Consider the following 21,152-nt stretch of genomic DNA (forward strand, 5'->3'; position numbering starts at 1 on the left):
TGTCAAATATCAAATGTGTCTTGTAATACATGTCAGCCTTCATTAACATACATTGTTTATGGGCTGCATTGTACTGCAGCAAGTTAATACCCAAACCTGCTGTACCTGACTGGTAAGATGTGAGTTTGCTATCATAATTCTCCATGTGGCAAATTCTTGATATCAACTCTGCTACCAAGTGGAAGCAATAAAATTAAGGCAGCCATTGGCCGCAAACAGGGAGAGAAATTTGTACAGTTCACCATAGGCCACCCTTGGCACCTCCTGGAAGCCAGGTGAAGAGCAGTATCAGAAAAGACTTCAGAGACACCTCCCCACCATGTTGGCCATAAGTACTATATGGGTTATGGAGTCTTAAAGAGGGGTATAAAATAAAATAAATTGTTAGAAATGAATAAAAATACAAATATATGTAGTTTGACTAAAAAGAGAAAAGGAATTATGACAATGTACTATTCAGAATTATTTTCTTTTTAGAGACTCCAACATAGGATACAAAAATTCTCACTGCTTTCCTCCGAACCCCAGAATATAGTCTTATGAGGGTGTGGATCCCTCTTTTTTTCTCCATTCCCCCTTTATCTTACCAAGCCATGTGCCTCCTGTGGCCTGAACACTTTTTTTATTAGAGCTTTTCTCGTGGTGATGTTTTTCCGTGAACCAATAAATCCAGGGTCTACCTTGTTAAATAATTAACCCATTCAATGAACAGTCCCATAACAAACTCTTTTCTTCCCCCTTTCCCCTCCATTCCACTACACATTTTATCACACTTGTAATTACATTTCTACAAATCTTTAACAATTAATTGTGCATTTGCTGGAGTCTTTTATTGATTAGTGTTCTGCTCCCAGATGATCAGTGCGTTAGCTGACTGTGTATATTCTGTGAATCATGCCTGGCCTGATTGTTTATTAGCATTAGTTGGCCAGAGTGGCAGCAACATTAAGCCTTTTACCTTGTTCTTAGGCCACAGGGACTTGAATTGCTGTTTGCCTGCAATGCATATTGTCAGAGTTTAATGTGGGATGGTAGTTGCCTCCAGGTGCTGATTCCCTTGTTCACATGGATTTTTTCAGCCACTTCAACCATTTAGATTTGCAATTGCAATGGATTTGTTTTGAAGCAGAACCTTGATGGGGTTTATCCTATCAGTCAAATACCTCCTAGGATAGACCATAGGAACATAGGAACAGAAGTAGGCCATTTAGCCCCTCAAGCCTGTTCCACCATTCAATGAGATCAACATAAATGGATATGCAGTATCATGTTTTGGCTAGAAGCCGCTTTTCATTTTATTGTTTCGTCCCATGAGAACTGTCAATGATACTTTGGTAAAGGAGTTTACTTCCCATCTATTGAAACCTTACCATATTCCAAAGATGCAGAGCTTACCCAGTCTGAATCTGCTGTTCAAGTCATCCATTTTACATAGCCTCTCTGTGTAAAGCCCTCAGTTTTATCTTCCAATGAAATGATGCAAGCCTCTTGTTCAGAAAAGCAGTGTTCGGTTACATTGATCTGGACCTAAGCTTGAAGGTGCTTTTGTGGGAAATCTACAAAGTCTTGGTGGACAATGACCAGCAAACCATTTACTTTATCCCAGTATTATGAGACTTTCACAAGGATCCTGATAGTTCAATGCTGATGTTCTTTGGTATTGATTCAAAACCAAGGGATGGTGGTGGGCAGGACTTTGCTAGGGCGTTATGGCTTTGATCAATTATAGGAGAGAAACAGGGATTGTTGATTACTTTGTAGTGGTGACATGATGGTTACAGGCTCACTTTACGCAGTGAGTGGTTGGAATCTGGAATGCACTGCCCGAGGGAGTGGTAGAGGCAGATTCAATCATGGCCTTCAAAAGAGAACTGGTTAAGTACTTGAAACGAGAAAACATGCAGGGCTACGGGGATAGGGTGGGGGAGTGGGACTAGCAGGATTGCTCGTGCATAGAGCCGGCGTGGACTCGGTGGACCGAATGGCCTCCTTCCATGCTGCAACCTTTCTATGATTCTATGATCTTAAAGTGTGTATTTTTAAACGAGAAATTGTTCATTGAACCTTTTTATTTGGGGAAAGAAGGTAAACATAAGAGACAGATTGTGTTTTCATTACAATTGATATAATGCAAAATGATGCCATGAACATTTTGGCAGGATTTGCGTCATATTATGCACCTGTAAACAAATGGAAAAAAGGTTTGCCAAGCACTTTGCAAAATAAAAATGGAAGGCAGCATCTCTTTAAATGTATGAATGCAGCGTGGGACTGTAGGATCTATGGTCAAATGCTTTCATCAGGGCTGATGGAGGTGGTGTTTTTACTTAAAATGTTCTAATTGACTCCCGCCCCCTCCCTCTCCTAACAGTTACGCAGCCAAACGAAGTCCTGTTATTTCCTTTGTGTTACTAATGAATTTAAAAATAATACAAATTGCTAGGAAAGGGCCAGGGGACAGGATTAAGAGGGACCCTTTATGTAGTGCATAGAAAATAGAGCTAACGATGAGGAGTCAGATGCTCTTTGAATTTAAATTTAAACAAGGGCTGTGTGTGTGTGTGTGTTATTCGTGCTGGTAATATATCTTAGCGTGAGGTCGACGTAGCAGGCAGCAGGGACACTGACGTGCAGTGTATAATTTATGAAAGCTGTGGGTTGGACGTCAGGTCCGGACCGCCAGTGCACGATCAGCCTCAGATCCCTGCGCCGGGGCTGTGACACCAATACATAGAAGCACTTTACCGCAATGACAAGCGGTGCAAAGCCCGCCGGAGAGCTGATCTGCACCGAAACAGATCTCCTTTCACTCTTGCGTGATTCAGGAGTCACAGCGCTGGGTCGGGGCTTGACAAGTTGATCATATATTTTTTTTTTAAATTGTTGTTTGGTGTTGGTTGGCCAAAAAAAAAACAGAGGAGGCTGGAGATTTTTCTTTTGCAAGATCTGGAGAGAACACACAACAGAGGTTGGAAAAGCCACGGGAAAAAGAGAGAGTGAGAGAGAGTGAGAAAGGATTGTGTTTTTCTTTGCCATCGTGCAGCAGTTTCTTCGAAGGTTGTAGCTGCAAAAGGAGCGGTCACTCTGCTGACTGCGAATTGATATTGTAGGGGTTTTTTTAAAAAAAATTTAAAGCTAAGAAATATTCCCGTCGATTCCTTACTCTTTTGCACCTACCTATTCGTGGGATTTAAAAAATGACTTCGTTTTGATGTTCTTGAGCTGCACGAATCGTTTTTTGTTTCCACGTCGATTCACTTTAGCCTTTTCCTCCTAAAGTATTTTTAAGGATTTTTCTTTAAAAACTGGTCAATATTGTAATTCAACTTGCCAAGAGATGGCCACCCTGCTTCGAAAAATAGGTCTGATTCGCCTCCACGAACGAGACACCGACGGTGCAAAACACCAAGGCTCCCGCAAAGCGACCAAGAGCGGCAGCCAGAAAAACGCCAGCAAGCAGTGCAATTCTTCGAGCAACGAGAGCATCCTCCTCCAGTCCGACCACCACCATCACCACCACCACCACAACTACCACAGCAACCACCACCAACAACCACAACACAACCACAAGAGGTCCGAGCAGCCCGCCTCCACCAAGGACAGCAACAAGGACAAGCAGCAGCAGCAGCAGCAGGCTGGCAGCAAGGTGCCCCCGGCCACCACCAGCACCGGCACCGGCACCAGCACCAGCACCAGCTCCATCCCCGGGCAACCCCCCAACAAGCAGCACTGCGCTCAGGTCCGCAGCCGCAGGCTCATGAAGGAGCTGCAGGACATCCGCAAACTGACGGACCACTTCATCAGCGTGGAGCTGGTGGAGGACAACCTGTTCGAGTGGAACGTCAAGCTGCTGCAGGTGGACAAGGACTCGGCGCTGTGGCAGGACATGAAGGAGACCAGCACCGAGTGCATCCTGCTCAACCTCAACTTCCCCGACAACTTCCCTTTCTCGCCGCCCTTCATGAGGGTGCTGAGCCCCCGGCTGGAGAACGGCTACGTGCTGGACGGAGGGGCGATCTGCATGGAGCTGCTGACCCCGCGGGGTTGGTCCAGCGCTTACACCGTGGAGGCGGTCATGAGGCAGTTCGCGGCCAGTCTGGTCAAGGGGCAGGTAAGGGAGGAGGAGGAGGGTGGGGAGGGGGAGGGGGGGGTGCTGCTGGCATAATACGAAACATCTATCTTCCTACCTCAAGTAATAATACATGTCGGTTTTGATCGAGTAAATAAGGAGAAATTGTTTCCAGTGACACAAGGGTTGGTAACCAGAGGACACAGATTTAAGGTGATGGGCAAAAGAACCAGAGGCGACATGAGGAAACATTTTTTTTTAAGCGGCGAGTTGCAACGATCTGGAATGCACTGCCTGAAAGGAGATTCACTAGTAACTTTCAAAAGGGATTTAGATAAATACTTAAAGGGAAAAAAAATTGCAGGACTATGGGGAAAGAGCAGGGGAATGGGACTAATTGGATAGCTCTTTCAAAGAGCTGGCACAGGCATGATAGGCCGAATGGCCTCCTCCTGCACTGTACCTGTTATGATGTTACAGTGGACATACCTAAAGCTCAAGAAACTGGCAATCTTCCATCTTTTTATTTTTGCTCAAAATATTTTCCCTATAAAATCTTATTTAAACAGTCATGCTGCATACTCAGTGTATTGCTGTTCATCAACTGTCAGACTTCAAGGAGTCAATATTGACCTCATGCCAGTTATGATTTTGCCAGATACCCAAGTGTACAATATTCTTTGATCAATGATGTAAACATATTGATAATTTTAATAGGAAGCAACCATGTGCCGAGTATTTCTTCATTATGCCTACATTTTAATAATAATGAGCACTCATTACTCATTGGACTGTATTTTATCTTGAATTTGCCACGATAGAACTATGCTATTGCTTAATTGATAGAGAAATTAATGTAATTTCAGATTTTAACCATGATTGAGAAGTAAATGCATACGTTTCTCATATAAATGCTTCAGTTCATAGAAATGCACCAACAATTATAAGTGAAGTCACCCAGATGATGAACTTAATATTAGAAGTTATTTTCTACTTGTGTTTTTTTTAGTACTGTGTTGGTAAAAGGCTAAGGAAAGCTGTATTCCATTATAATCTGAGATATGCAATTCAGCACTTCTCATTGGAATTCCCTCCATGAAACCCTGTGTACATCTCTCCTCCTTTTAAAAACCTCCTCAAAACCCATCTCTTCAACCAAGGTTTTGTTCCTCCCTCCTAATTTCTTCTTTCCTGGCCCAGCATTCCATGCACCTACCAATGAACTGTCTTGAGATGTTTTCTATGTTGAACATCATAAGCTGTTGTTGTTTTACCAATGAAAAATACACTTTGCTTTCAGTAATATCTGTCTTAATAAGTAAATAACACCAGTATTGCAATGGAAAAATATTTAATGTAGTTATACATTATATCATCCCAAACACCTTGAATTACATTATAGATGTATAATTGGAATCATATATGTGAAAAATGTTTTGTATCATTAATTTCAATGATTTAGTGAATATTTAAACATAGCCAAGGACAGTGTAGGACAACTCATTAGTTCAACTTGAAGCAAAAGTAGGAGTACTATTACTATTGACTCAAAATGGGACCAATAGATTTTAGCCAATTAAATTTTGTTTTGCCTACTGAAGTCAGTAATATTATGCAGTATAGCTCTAGGATATTTATAACGGCAAATTTCAGAGGAATCACAAATGACTAGTTGTAAAATATGACTGATTTGTACCTTTTGACAGAAACAATCAGATAGCGCATCATTTTTATTGGCTTAATAATAGGATGTGGCAAATGCCAATTTTCATTATAGAGTTTAGTATGAATAATTGATGCCAATTATTCACCCTCATTAAATTAGCAAAAGTACAGTCGTCACCATTTCAGTGCTAAGTCAGCATTTATTGGTGTAAGTTTAGACACCGTCTCAAGGGCTTTGACACAGCAGCCCCCTCCCCCAAGTATTGACTGTACAAATTAATGAGACAGCAAGTGAAGTTGCAGGCAATTTGATGTCCAGATACCATTTTAGAAAACTTATTAGCTGCTGTTTGACTAGAAAAGCAAGTATCACTTTGTCAGTACAACAATGAGGTGCTTGCTTTTCAGCTCTAGGCCTCATGACTCTGTTTTACCAAAAACAGTATAGATGATAAACTGCACGTCATCTCATCTGGACCACAGCTAACATGTGTGGGAGTGGGAGCAATTAGTATGAATCCAGTCTATGTCTGCTTCCTGCAGATTCACAGAGTGCAGAGAAAATTCTGGGAAAGGATTAAAAAATGAGAATACACATCTTAAAAAAAAAATGCTTTTGTCAGTCATGAAATATGCAGAACTAATTTAGACTTGAAGGTTCAGAATCCATCTTTAATAGTCATCTTTTAGATGTAAAAGTGCAAAGTAGTCTCCTTCAAAAAGTATTTTGTGAATAACAATGGAAGTTGAACAGTCATATCTGAAATCTACATGGCATTTTAATCCCTCATCTCCCTCAGTATAGGCAAAACTACCAGGGGGAAGGGAACTTCTACCCCCTCTATTTATTTTGCCATGGGTTATGTCCCCTTCTTCCCAAAATCCCAGAAATGCCGCTGATGCCCCTCCAACTCTTCATCTGATTGCTCTTCAGCTGCTCAGAGCAGGGAGAGAGGTGTGGACATCATTACCCATTCATGATGTCACTTGAGCAGAGCACCATAGTGCTACATTAGAGGGACTACTGCACAAAAGATCTGCTCCAAGGCTGCCATTATCTCACATCTTAAAAGCATAAAACATGGAAACAAGGGGCAACAGAGAGATTCCTATTTTGAATTATGTGATGATCCAGTTGTCAATTGTTGGTTAAATGTTCCTGACACGTTTGATTTTCTTACAAATTGCAAACATTTTTATTCTTATTTGGTGGTTACAGAAACTGTGAAATGAAATTGTTTTATTGCCATATAACCACTAAAGGAGTTGGAACATCATTATTTGGACAAAAGGTAGTAGAGTTTCTGTTTCCCGATTTTCCAGTTTTCCAAAAGGATAGGCGAGTTACTCTCTTTGAATTACTCAATTTTCTCAAGAATGAGCTGGCAATCTTTGTAGACGTGAGTTCCTCTCCTCAGCTGAAATTTCAATGTTCAGAGAGGGACAGGGTGGAATTTACTGCAAGTAAATTTGCCTAGTTGCAACCTGATCCACCTTCCCACTGTTTTCTAACTGTGCTTCCAGAGCACCACTAAATTTATTTTTTTTATTCGTTCACGGGATGTGGGCGTCGCTGGCGACGCCAGCATTTATTGCCCATCCCTAATTGCCCTTGAGAAGGTGGTGGTGAGCCGCCTTCTTGAACCGCTGCAGTCCGTGTGGTGATGGTTCTCCCACAGTGCTGTTAGGAAGGGAGTTCCAGGATTTTGACCCAGCGACAATGAAGGAACGGCGATATATTTCCAAGTCGGGATGGTATGTGACTTGGAGGGGAACGTGCAGGTGGTGTTGTTCCCATTTGCCTGCTGCTCTTGTCCTTCTAGGTGGTAGAGGTCGCGGGTTTGGGAGGTGCTGTCGGAGAAGCCTTGGCGAGTTGCTGCAGTGCATCCTGTGGATAGTGCACACTGCAGCCACGGTGCGCCGGTGGTGAAGGGAGTGAATGTTCAGGGTGGTGGATGGGGTGCCAATCAAGCGGGCTGCTTTATCTTGGATGGTGTCGAGCTTCTTGAGTGTTGTTGGAGCTGCACTCATCCAGGCAAGTGGAGAGTATTCCATCACACTCCTGACTTGTGCCTTGTAGATGGTGGAAAGGCTTTGGGGAGTCAGGAGGTGAGTCACTCGCCGCAGAACACCCAGCCTCTGACCTGCTCTAGTAGCCACAGTATTTATATGGCTGGTCCAGTTAAGTTTCTGGTCAATGGTGACCCCCAGGATGTTGATGGTGGGGGATTCGGCGATGGTAATGCCGTTGAATGTCAAGGGGAGGTGGTTAGACTCTCTCTTGTTGGAGATGGTCATTGCCTGGCACTTATCTGGCGCGAATGTTACTTGCCACTTGTGAGCCCAAGCCTGGATGTTGTCCAGGTCTTGCTGCATGCGGGCTCGGACTGCTTCATTATTTGAGGGGTTGCGAATGGAACTGAACACTGTGCAGTCATCAGCGAACATCCCCATTTCTGACCTTATGATGGAGGGAAGGTCATTGATGAAGCAGCTGAAGATGGTTGGGCCTAGGACACTGCCCTGAAGAACTCCTGCAGCAATGTCCTGGGGCTGAGATGATTGGCCTCCAACAACCACTACCATCTTCCTTTGTGCTAGGTATGACTCCAGCCACTGGAGAGTTTTTCCCCTGATTCCCATTGACTTCAATTTTACTAGGGCTCCTTGGTGCCACACTCGGTCAAATGCTGCCTTGATGTCAAGGGCAGTCACTCTCACCTCACCTCTGGAATTCAGCTCTTTTGTCCATGTTTGGACCAACGCTGTAATGAGGTCTGGAGCCGAGTGGTCCTGGCGGAACCCAAACTGAGCATCGGTGAGCAGGTTATTGGTGAGTAAGTGTCGCTTGATAGCACTGTCGACGACACCTTCCATCACTTTGCTGATGATTGAGAGTAGACTGATGGGGCGGTAGTTGGCCGGATTGGATTTGTCCTGCTTTTTGTGGACAGGACATACCTGGGCAATTTTCCACATTGTCGGGTAGGTGCCAGTGTTGTAGCTGTACTGGAACAGCTTGGCTAGAGGCGCAGCTAGTTCTGGAGCACAAGTCTTCAGCACTACAGCTGGGATGTTGTCGGGGCCCATAGCCTTTGCTGTATCCAGTGCACTCAGCCGTTTCTTGTTATCACGTGGAGTGAATCGAATTGGCTGAAGACTGGCTTCTGTGATGGTGGGGATATCGGGAGGAGGCTGAGATGGATCATCCACTCGGCACTTCTGGCTGAAGATGGTTGCAAACGCTTCAGCCTTGTCTTTTGCACTCACGTGCTGGACTCCACCATCATTGAGGATGGGGATGTTTGCAGAGCCTCCTCCTCCCGTTAGTTGTTTAATTGTCCACCACCATTTACGACTGGATGTGGCAGGACTGCAGAGCTTTGATCTGATCCGTTGGTTGTGGAATCGCTTAGCTCTGTCTATAGCATGTTGCTTCCGCTGTTTAGCATGCATGTAGTCCTGAGTTGTAGCTTTACCAGGTTGGCACCTCATTTTTAGGTACGCCTGGTGCTGCTCCTGGCATGCTCTTCTACACTCCTCATTGAACCAGGGTTGATCCCCTGGCTTGTTGGTAATGGTGGAGAGAGGAATATGCCGGGCCATGAGGTTACAGATTGTGCTGGAATACAATTCTGCTGCTGCTGATGGCCCACAGCGCCTCATGGATGCCCAGTTTTGAGCTGCTAGATCCGTTCTGAATCTATCCCATTTAGCACGGTGGTGGTGCCACACAACACGTTGGATGGTGTCCTCAGTGCGAAGACGGGACTTCATCTCCACGAGGACTGTGCGGTGGTCACTCCTACCAATACTGTCATGGACAGATGCATTTGCGACAGGTAGATTGGTGAGGACGAGGTCAAGTAAGTTTTTCCCTCGTGTTGGTTCGCTCACCACCTGCCGCAGGCCCAGTCTAGCAGCTATGTCCTTCAGGACTCGGCCAGCTCGGTCAGTAGTGGTGCTGCCGAGCCACTCTTGGTGATGGACATTGAAGTCCCCCACCCAGAGTACATTTTGTGCCCTTGCTACCCTCAGTGCTTCCTCCAAGTGGTGCTCAACATGGAGGAGGACTGATTCATCAGCTGAGGGAGGACGGTAGGTGGTAATCAGCAGGAGGTTTCCTTGCCCATGTTTGACCTGATGCCATGAGATTTCATGGGGTCCAGAGTCAATGTTGAGGACTCCCAGGGCCACTCCCTCCTGACTGTATATCACTGTACCGCCACCTCTGGTGGGTCTGTCCTGCCGGTGGGACAGGACATACCCAGGGATGGTGATGGAAGAGTCTGGGACGTTGGCTGAAAGGTATGATTCTGTAAGTATGGCTAGGTCAGGCTGTTGCTTGACTAGACTGTGGGACAGCTCTCCCAATTTTGGCACAAGTCCCCAGATGTTAGTAAGGAGGACCTTGCAGGGTCGACTGGGTCCTTTTGAATACTTTAATTTGTCCGATGTGTAAAATGTACTGAGTGGTATATCGATGTACTTACTCCTGGCGGTTATCTGTACTATCAGCCAAGAGGAATCCAGGCTAATGCATAGATTAAAAGCTGCCCCCAACCTACAATACACAAGCGGTGTGCAACTGTAAAGTACTGTATTAAAATGCACATTGTTTATTAAAATTCAATGATTTTTACTAAAAGATTAATACTGCAACAAAATTCTGTTTTCCAGATTGGGTCATTTCAGTACTTTGGCACATTTTCCTTCTAACCTGGCATTTGCATCAAAGGACTAAAGATATCCCAATCTGGAAGTAGTTACATGATAGAAGTATGAATATTGTGTGAAAAACTGTAGTCTCGCATATTTGTTGTTTCAGTCCACTTATTTTTCCCCCATCTCCGATTTCCTGCTCCCTTTAGCTAGCAGGGCAGGGCCGTCAGTTTGCAGACATATCTATGACCATTGTCACTAATCCTGATTAGGCAGCAGAAGGCATCTATTGCTGGGCAGGAAAAGCATCACTGCTGATCTTTTTTTCTGCTCCAAAGTGAAGTACTGTATCGGTCTGGTTCCAGGTTGCATTCCATCTAACAACCTGACAAAAAAGTTATACGGTAGCTGAGTAAACCTCAACTGCAATTCCTTTATGTAGGAGTCCAGTGCACTACTGCTGGCTCGGCTCAGTAAGTACCACTCTTTACTCTTAAGTCGGAAGATTGTGGGTTTAAGCCCCATTCTAGGACTTGAAACATAACCTGGACTGATGCTTCAGTGCCACATTGTTGGTGATATCGTTCTTTAAAATGAGGCCCTGCTGGTGTCCTCATTGCCACTGTTGTGGAGATCAGGTCAATCACGGCATCAAACTTGGGAGACAGTGGCCCAGGTCTTCCAATATTTTGCACGTGTTTTAGGGTGGTTTCTGGGTTGTTGGATTCAAAAAATGTAGAGCGGGCTGTTCTGCTGACTTCCCCGCCTCCGCTTCCACTTCCTGGATTTCCCACCAGAACGGATAGCAGACACTGAATACAATTGAATTAAATATTAATGCCAGAAGTATTTTCCATTAATGCCTTAGCAACACTCAGCATTGGGAATACTATCAAATTCTTGGTATCCAGATTGCTAAAGCAGCAGAGGTGAATTTAAAATGTAAATGCCAGCATGGACTAGTGCAGCCAATCGATGAGTGATCAATTGTACTATGCAAACCAAGAAACATTTTTCCCTGCCACCGGCACTGCCAAATTTTCTTCCCCCCCCCCCCCAAATCAAGGCGTTACATCGAAACTACAGCATAGAAACAGGCCATTCGGCCCAACTGGTCTATGCCGGCGTTTATGCTCCACACAAGCCTCCTTCCTCCCTACTTCATCTAACCCTATCAGCATATCCTTCTATTCCTTTCTCCCTCATGTGGTTATCCAGCTTCCCCTTACATTCATCTATGCTAGTCGCCTCAACTACCCCTTGTGGTAGCAGGTTCCACATACTTACCACACTTTGGGTAAAGAAGTTTGGCCTGAATTCCCTAATGGTTTTATTAGTGACTATTTTATAATTATGATCTCTAGTTTTGGACTCCCCCACAAGTGGAAACATTTTCTCTACATCTACCCTATCAAACCCTTTCATTATCTTAAACACCTCCATCAGTGCACCCCTCAGCCTTCCCTTTTCCAAAGAAAAGAGTCCCAGCCTGTTCAGCCTTTCCTAATAAGCTCTCAGCTCTGGTATCATCCTTGTGGGCAAATGGTGGAACTGGAAATGCCTTTTTTATTCGTTCATGGGATCTGGGCGTCGCTGGCAAGGCCAGCGTTTATTGCCCATCCCTAATTGCCCTTGAGATGGTGGTGATGAGCCGCCACCTTGAACCGCTGCAGTCCGTGTGGTGAAGGTTCTCCCACAGTGCTGTTAGGTAGGGAGTTCCAGGATTTTGACCCAGTGACGATGAAGGAACAGTGATATATTTCCAAGTCGGGATGGTGTGTGACTTGGAGGGTAACGTGCAGGTGGTGTTGTTTCCATCTGCCTGCTGCCCTTGTCCTTCTAGGTCGTAGAGGTCGCGGGTTTGGGAGGTGCTGTCGAAGAAGCCTTCCACAAATATGTAATTAGTCTGATCCTGGAAGACCCACCAGAGTTAGGGCACAGTGAGATGGGTGGGTGCAAAGCCTGTCCACCACTGATGTTCTTCCAGGAATCCCACCAGTTTGGAAGATCCAGGCCAGTATCTTGTCATTTTATTAGTTTGTGGTTTAAATGCTTTTTAATTTTGTTTCATTACATTTTACCCTTTTCAGTGACTGATTTTCCTTTTGAGTCCATTGCTATTGCATAGATTGTATTGCTTACCTCTCGGAATCCCTTTTTTAATGCAAGGTCCAATGGATAAAGCAGCTGGAGTTCCTACCCCTGATCACTATCCCACTGCTGCATTTTCAAGGTGCTGCCCTTCAGATGAAATGTAAACAATTTTACAACACCAAGTTATAGTCCAGCAATTTTATTTTAAATTCACAAGCTTTCGGAGATTTTCTCCTTCCTCAGGTAAATGTTTCAAGAGCTCCTGAGAAACATTTGCCTGAGGAAGGAGAAAATCTCCGAAAGCTTGTGAATTTAAAATAAAATTGCTGGACTATAACTTGGTGTTGTAAAATTGTTTACAATTGTCAACCCCAGTCCATCACCGGCATCTCCACATCAGATGAAATGCTAAGCTGAGGCTCCATCTGCCTATCTTTGGTAGTACTATTTGAAGAGGAGCAGGGATTTCTCCCAGTATCCTTCCTTCAACCAAAACCACTAAAAGTAGTTTGACTGGTTTTTCATCTCAATACCATGCTGTGCACAAAACAACTGCCAAGTTTGCTTACATTAAAGGCATTAAATAAATGCAAATTTGTTCATTCATTCATTCTTTCTTTCTTGAAGCTACTTAGAGGTCTTTCCATCAATACTTTTAAAAATCATGAAGTTTAACATGCTTTCATTTCATTTTATGGATACAAAATATTTTTGCAATTTTATGCTAATACAGCAAGTACTAATATGCAAGGGAATTAGCTTTAGCCTAATTGTGAGGAGCTGAGTTAACATACTAAATGATAAAAGCTTTGAAGCACATCTGGTTAATGAGCGTATCTATTGATTTGGCTCCCCTGCATTGTCAGGATCAGAAACCTGTCTTAGCAAGTCCCCTCAAATATCTCAACAACATTCCCTACTTAAATAGGAATATTTAAAAATCAAGAGGAAAGAGACAAATAGAAAAATGTTAACATTCATAATTTTTTGGAACTGTTTTTTAAAAGGGGTCCTGATGGTCTTTAAATACCTTTTAAGACCAAATGTAGTACTTTGATGAAGCAATTTACAACCACACAAAGTTGTCTGTGAAGCAGAATGAGCTTGTGTGAGTTGAATATACAATACCTAAAGTGCACCATTCACTTTTTTATGGAGAAGCATACAGTAGAGCACTTAAAATGAAATATGTTAAATTGATTAAATGTGGAAAAAAACTAATTGTAAGAATTTGATTAAATCATATTGTAGTTAATTAAATAAAAAAGTGAATAATGCATCAGGGCAGCCTCATAGCACAGGCAGTAGAGCACCTACTTCGCAACCAGAAAGCACTGAATCAAAGTCACATGAATGGCTGGCTTGCCTCCTATCCAGATGGTTCGAATCCCAGGCTGCCTATCACTCAAGTTCACCTGCATCTGATTGAGAGCAATTCTCACTGGTTCTGAAGTGAGGCACTGAATGAAATGATGGGCTATGATGGGACACTCTGTTTTGCACTGCGAATGGAAGAAATATTTGGCAAACTCATCTCTAAATTTTGTTTAGACTTTTACTCAAAGTAAATTTACAATAAAATATAACATAGTAGGAGAATAGTACATGTAGGGTAAGGTTTTAGATTAATTATTATCATTGGTTTTAGTGCCATCAGTAACAGTACATAAGAAAAAGGAGCAGGAGCCTGCTCCACCATTCAATAAGACCATGGCTGATCTTCAACCTCAACTCCACTTTCCTGCAGATCCCCATATCCCTTGATTCCCCTAGAGTCCAAAAATATAATCAATCTCAGCTTTGAATATACTCAATGACTCAGCATCCACAGCCCTCTGGGGTAGAGAATTCCAAAGATTCACAACCCTCTGAGTGAAGAAATTCCTCATCTCAGTCCTAAATGGCCAACCCCTTATCCTGAGACTACGCCCCCTAGTTCCAGATAGTATTACTACCTAAGTGCTAAAAGTCTATTTTATCAATTTCAACAAAGTAAATATTAGCATTGGCAGATTAAAATTTGAATTTTGATTGACCTTATCATGAGACTGTCATTTTAAAATATCTTTTAGATCTCTTCACTCCTGCCCCATTAGATGATTTCTTAAAAAAGACATTTAACAGAAGGATTCCATTATCAAGTTAGTTTGGAACCCCATCAGGGTGGGGAATTCATATATAAATCAAATATATATTCTCGATCTCTAAAGCAGCATTATCACTGAACTGAGGTCTGTGCACTGGCAATTTAAAATTACCATTGTTGATTCTTGACTGCACCACATTTGTAATGATTTACTCGTTCTTACCTCCTCCACAGTGGCACAGCAAGGACATGGAGTACTGTCATTTTCTTTTTTTTTGAGGGGGAGAGGAGTGGATACCACGTAGCATCACCTATTTAGAATAGTGGAGTAATAATTAGTGTTGTTGGTCGTGAGCTGGACTTCCTACTTATGAAAATTAGCAGCCCACTAAAATGTTTGGTCAAGTCACATGATGATGATTAAGTCTATTCAGTTTCTTAGTCCCTCTGCTGTGCCTGGCTCTATTTCTAAAGGCAGTAATGATCTTCATGTGGGCATATCAAATATTATATTTTACAACATAGGGGAAGTTGTAAAATAAAAAGTCTGTTTTGCTCTCCACATGGAAAACAAATTGCACCATATTTGGTTTGCATGGATGATTTCAGTTGGTGAAAATGGGAACAAAAGCAGTTAATATTTGAAATTTTGCATGTGACTAGTTTTATAATAGCACGGGAATACAGGGTTACCACAAAGTACCCCCTCCTACCTCTCCCCCATTATGCACACACTGTTTTTGCAATTAAGGCAGATGGATAGAGATCAAATGTACACAAACAATTGCAAATATATTATGCAGCTACTGGGCAGTGCAGTGGGTTAGAGATTTTCCTTTCTCTGCTGAGTTTAATTCCAACCCATACTAAAAGGCCTGTCAACTGTCTGTTAGCTGTAGGCGTTCTGTGTGAAATTAGTTTGGGCAGCTAATTCCAGTTCTTAGAGGGCACGCGGCCACAGTACAAAAATTCCAGGTCTTAGAGGGCATACATCCACAGTGCAAAAGTGACCATGTATCTGTATTAATTGACACTTTGGGGCCAATTATATTATAGATACAAGACTCAGACCAAGTGCAATGTGAAGCCCACAAACCCAAGTTACTCTTATGTCCCTCTCATCTAGCAACAACAGAGCTGCTGAATGCCAATTACATTTTTAATGTTAAGAGATCAGCTGGGAGCATTACCTCTTTACTAACAGCAAAATTTAAGTTTAAAAAGTTCCCCAGCTGTAGCGTAAGTGAGCTTAGATATGGACTCAAAGAACAGAGCCATCTTGTGCACGGCGCCAACCTTTGTGAAGCCTGGGAACTGATTCAGCAAGCAGTGATGTTCAAAGTAAAATGTTCTCATGTTGGAAATACAGCCTGATATCTCTGGCTCATGATGTAAATGATCAGTTAGGTAAAACATGGTGTCAGAAGTGTAGTGTTTTTTTCTGACTTCATGCAAATACAAGAGAAGACCAAAAGGAACAAAATTTCAACTTATTGAGGTTGTATGGGAGCTTATTTTGAACTGCTTAAAAGCTGAGACCTCAGTTATTCTCAGATGCAGAAAACACTGAAAAAAACTCACTTAGAACTTTTTTTTTGAATTTTTTTTTAATGCAGTTTTGCAGTAAGCATACTGAAAGTATCAAAAGTTAATCAACACCTGCAGACTGAGGTTAGAGACAGATGGAACCTTTAGTGCAATCAGAAATCAAGATAAAGGAGGCCCAGAAGAGAACTCTCACTATGGTAATACTAGAATTTGGTGAGCACTGTAAGCTTAAAAAAGACAGTTGAATGTCACTTTTTTTAAAATTGCAACCAAAAGCTAAAAGAGAAAGTGAAGAAGTATCTAATTGAACTGGAAATTTAAGCAGCTACTTGCAATTTCAGAGAACTGCATTAATCTTTGATCAGACATAGGTTCATCATGTTAGAGAATTAGAGACTTCTTAGCAAAACAGACATAGACTTAACAACATGTTTACAAGTGTCCGGAGCAGCAGAACTCTTGAGAGAATACATAGAAAACAGTTCATGCTGTAAAGTAAAAGGTGAGACTGCAATCTGCCAAAATGAGACTGCCTAAGAAGTAGTGCCAAGTTGACATACCAGTACTGTAGGACTGGACCATGATAAAAAAATGTGCCAATGTTTGGTCAACTATGCAAGAACTGCAGAAAATTTAAATCATTTTGCTCTGTAGTGTTATGCCAAGAACTAACGAGAGGCCAAAATTCATACGATAGCAGGAATGAACAGTAAGCAAAATCTAGAGATTATTAAGCCAGTAACCTTATTTCCAGAAGAAGGGCAGGTGAATATTCTTAGTGACAACCACTTCCCCAGCTGGATTTATTCAGGCAGATAAATGAACAGCAGACCAGTTAGACTGCAATGCAATGGGCAATGCAGTCAAAGTCAAGTTGTTGGGAGATCTTAGCAAATATCTGTTTGAAGAGGCACATCAGGATCTATGTACAACACAGCTATTGTAAAGCTGCTGGAATGTTGAAAAGTAAACTTGGTGAACCCAAACAATTGTAAGAAGTACCACGTAGAATTTGTGGTCATAGCAAAGAGCATACCTTTGAATGGATGCAAAGCAATCCAACAAATGGAACTAGTTAAGTTTTAGTGCAAAAGTATACTTGCTACCACAGTTAAGGCAAGTTTAGAGCCACAAGCAAAAAAGCCACTTTCACTGGAAAACTCCAAAAAGAGTATCCAGATGTCCTTCAAGGAACAGACCAGGTACAAGGAAAATATCACCTTTATCTGCATCCCTAAGGTGAATCCACTGCTATCTGCCCCGGCTCCAACACACTGAAGAACGTGCACGACCCAGAATCATCTGGGTGCGCGCGCCGCTCCCGAACCCGAAAGTCTGGCCGGCAATTAAAACCGGCAGGCTGATAATTAAAGGAGCAAGTGTACCTCATTGAGGTACTTAAGGTAGTTTATTTTTTGCATATTGGACAGTTAAAATCTTTTTAATGTTACCTGGGCAGCTTTCCCACCACTTCCGATTGACGCCTGGTGAAACCAGACTGGAAGGGCCGGATCAGTGAAAAATAAATTAAATAAAATTACATTTCCCATTGTAAAAAAATAAATAAACATACCTTACAAACGATGTCACTCGCACCCCCCACCCCCGATGTCCGATGTCCCCTCCCCCCCGATCTTTGTCCCCCCCCCACCATCTCTCTCCCAGTGATAGAAGACATAGCATCATATTAATGCACTGGGGCTATGGGGAATAGAAATATTACAAGAATGACAGATTACAGCATATATGTTAACCGTAAGATTTTTATAGACTTGGCCTAGTACTTCTGGAAAAAATACACATTGCAATATCTACACAAATTTATCATATTTTATGAAAAATTAATAAACTGTCCATTAACCACATTATATGACTATAGCCAAGTATTTATGAAATCCTAAATGTGTCAGGATTCTTTAAACGCAAGTTCTCTCTTTCTTGTTGCTGACCAAGACTCAACTCCCAGCACTAAAGTACAAAATCCCAACAGAAAAACAAGTGTAGCCTGGACACTAGTTTTGTTTCAGAACAATTTCGTGGCAAGTTTCTTGTGCCAGGATGATAACAGTATGAGGAAAATAATGCATGAAGAAGACAGCCAAGTCCAGGTGCTTTGGAAACAATCCATAATCAGATTATCTATCTCCCAGCGGCTGATGAGATTTCTCTCTCTCTCTCTTTCTCACCCCCGCCCCCCCCCCCCCCCCACCAGATGTGCAGCTCCTGTCGGCAGCCAGCTTGTCAATCGGGCTGGCTGCCGTGCACGAGACTCGGAAGAGGCTTTAATTGGCCTAATTAGGGTTGCAAACCCGCCTACTTCCCTTCTGGGTTTGGCGCCCGCAAATCACCCCTGCCGGACTCTTCCTGCTGGCATATTAAAATTGTGCCCCCAGTCTTTCCAGGTGTTTCAGGTGATTCCTCTTCAAGGAGAGTGCCCTTGAGTGCCAACAAGGTCAAGCCTCTTTTGCCTCACTGCAGCATCAGCACCTGAAAGACATCATCCACTATTATGCTGGTGCGTTTTAATGAACAATCCATAAGTGAAAAATAGTGTGAATCTTTATGCCACTTCTCCACCTCATATAAATGGCAGTTTAATACAGATTCATTGATTTTAATTTCAGTTTTTTAATTCATTTCTTTTTTCAATATATTTAATTATAGGTTATCAGAGGAAGCTTCAAGTATGAGTTTGCTGCAGCTTGCTCACTGCTGATTTTACAAACTACAACGGTTGCTTTTTAAGGAAATTTTACCATCTTTACAGATTCTGGGGTAGATTTCCATCTGGGCGGTAATCTGACAGAGCAGATCATCCGCCCGATTATTATTCCATTGATATCTTACCTTCTGCTAGCTATTCCCCCCCCCCTCCTACCCCCCCCAGGTCAGCCTACCCTTCACCCTTTAAGTGTCTTCTGCTGGCTTGGCTCCACGGATGGGCATCCTCTTGATTGGTGAGCTGCCTATCAGCGCTGGAAACAGACGGACAGCTTGCCTGTCAAATTTAAATGAGGGCCGAGATCAAAATGGTCCGAACCTCTCGCTGGTGACATCATCGCAATCGCTTCACCCACTGCCCGCCCAATGTTCGCTACACATCAAAATCGCCCCTCTGTCTTCAGGGGTCGCTGCTAGGCTTAGAGGAGTACCATCTCCTGGAGAAAATGTTTGACCAAGCTTCGTTTGCAAACACTTTTTCATGATGAGAGTGCCGTGTTAAACATTATGTGGAAATTGGTTGCTTGCTATCATTTCTGTGAACGAAAGTATCTAATCCATTTTATTTTGTGTTTTCTTCATCTGACATAGGGTCGAATTTGCAGAAAAGTGGGGAAGACAAAGAAAGCCTTCACTCGCAAAGAAGCTGAAGCAACATTTAAAAGTTTGGTGAAGACACATGAGAAATATGGCTGGGTTACTCCACCTGTATCCGATGGCTGAGTCACAGAGCTCCCAACGTTTTCAACCACAAAAACACTTTCATCTTCTCAGTGCTGTGTACGATCCATTCTTTCTATTCCAGCTTCAATTAGACATGGCGATACGAAGGAGACATTTACGTTATTTATGAAGAGAGATGTTTACGGATAAATGCCTAATGGGATTTCTTTTTGGGGTGGGGTGGGGGGGAGAAACCTGTTTCATCACTGGGATGGAGTTCATTTGAATTTGGTTGTGCTGCATTGTGTTTGCATCAGTTACCCATCGTACTACACTTTAGTATGCTTCTCTCCATGCTAATGATAAACAAATGGCATCATATGTTCCATTCATTGCCTCTCCACTAATTTAAATTTAAATGAAGCAGTTAATATTTAATACCCAGGTGGCAAGCATAGGTTGACATTTTGCTGTGCTGTTTTTCACAGGTCAATGGTCAATGCAACTTGAAGATTGTAATTTCTGTGGAGCTGTGCTCTATTGTGGCTAAAATTAAAATTCTACATGTCATGTAGCTGGTCATTGATCACTGAAAGTAAATTGTTCTAACTTCAAATCCAGTGAGATGAAAGTAGGAGGGGTAACGTGTTTCAGAATCGTTATTGATTGGCGTTACTGTACATTATTTATGAAAACAGTCTTTAGCAGGGGGTGTCACCTCTGTCATTCAAACCAACATCTCACAGGGTTAATGTGCCTATGTGGTAAATAATGTCAGGGTTAATAGTAGAATTGTACATCAAATGTGTGTGGGAGTAAGGAAAGCAACATGCTCATGATAGATTGTAGAGGAGTAGCTTTAAGACACTGCAGAGATACATTTCAAAATCCTGCATTAAATAAATGTCTTAAATGATTCAGATGTTTCAATTCCTACTGTATCTGCATGTTTAAGGAATCAGTGGTTGCTAGTTTGCTGAAAGAATGTTGCTGTCATTTGTTCTGTGTCAAGAGCTATTACATTTTGTCAAGTGGTAATGACATTTGTGTTTTTTTGTTTAATTTATTTGTGGTTTGCCAAATACATAGCCTTTTGAGCATGTGACGGGTATTCTGACCGAAGGGAAAAAACTTCAAGGAACCAAGTTTGATCAAAGTGTCTGAGTGGGATCAATCGCACTTGTGTTGGTATCTTCGTATAGTTCTTTTGTGACCAAGTATTTGGAGAGGCATGTAAAAGGCAAAGAAAGACAGAAGAGTGGAAGAAAATATCATATTGGACAGAAAATAAATGCTCTTTTTAACCTGCTGTTCGGTGTAATTAATTCTTGGTCACCTGGGAACTAGTTATTTTTGCTCGCATTCTGCATTCTGAATCGTACAGTAGTGGCAGATTATATGATGACTCTCCTTACACAAAAATTACTTTTTCAATTTTCATGCAGACCACAGGGACTGAATATGCACCATTCATGATTTTTTTTTAATATATTCATTCTCAGGGTGTGAGCGTCACTGGCAAGGTCGGCATTTATTGCCCATCTCTGGTTGTCCTGAGAAGGTGGTGGTACAACTAAATGCCTTACTAGGCTACTCCAGAGAGCAGTTAAGAGTCAACCACGCTGATGTGGGATTGGGACTGAT

At 42.5% G+C, this 21,152-nt stretch overlaps 1 protein-coding gene across 1 annotated transcript; it reads left to right on the top strand.

Annotated features, from left to right (window-relative positions):
- Positions 1–2,653: 2,653 nt before the first annotated feature.
- Positions 2,654–20,817, top strand: ube2ql1 (ubiquitin conjugating enzyme E2 QL1). Its single transcript, XM_067997911.1, has 2 exons — positions 2,654–4,111; positions 19,437–20,817. Exons 1-2 carry the CDS (start codon positions 3,338–3,340, stop codon positions 19,566–19,568), a joined length of 906 nt encoding a protein of 301 aa, XP_067854012.1. The 5' UTR covers positions 2,654–3,337; the 3' UTR covers positions 19,569–20,817.
- Positions 20,818–21,152: the final 335 nt, after the last annotated feature.

Source organism: Heptranchias perlo, chromosome 2, assembly GCF_035084215.1.
Source record: "Heptranchias perlo isolate sHepPer1 chromosome 2, sHepPer1.hap1, whole genome shotgun sequence".
Classification (NCBI taxonomy): Eukaryota; Metazoa; Chordata; class Chondrichthyes; order Hexanchiformes; family Hexanchidae; genus Heptranchias; species Heptranchias perlo.

Bases quoted from the DNA above. Each gene is read 5' to 3' on its own strand.
- ube2ql1 (XM_067997911.1), top strand. From the start codon at position 3,338: ATGGCCACCCTGCTTCGAAAAATAGGTCTGATTCGCCTCCACGAACGA. The intron at 4,112-19,436 runs GTAAGGGAGGAG...CATCTGACATAG, and splicing joins CCAGTCTGGTCAAGGGGCAG to GGTCGAATTTGCAGAAAAGT.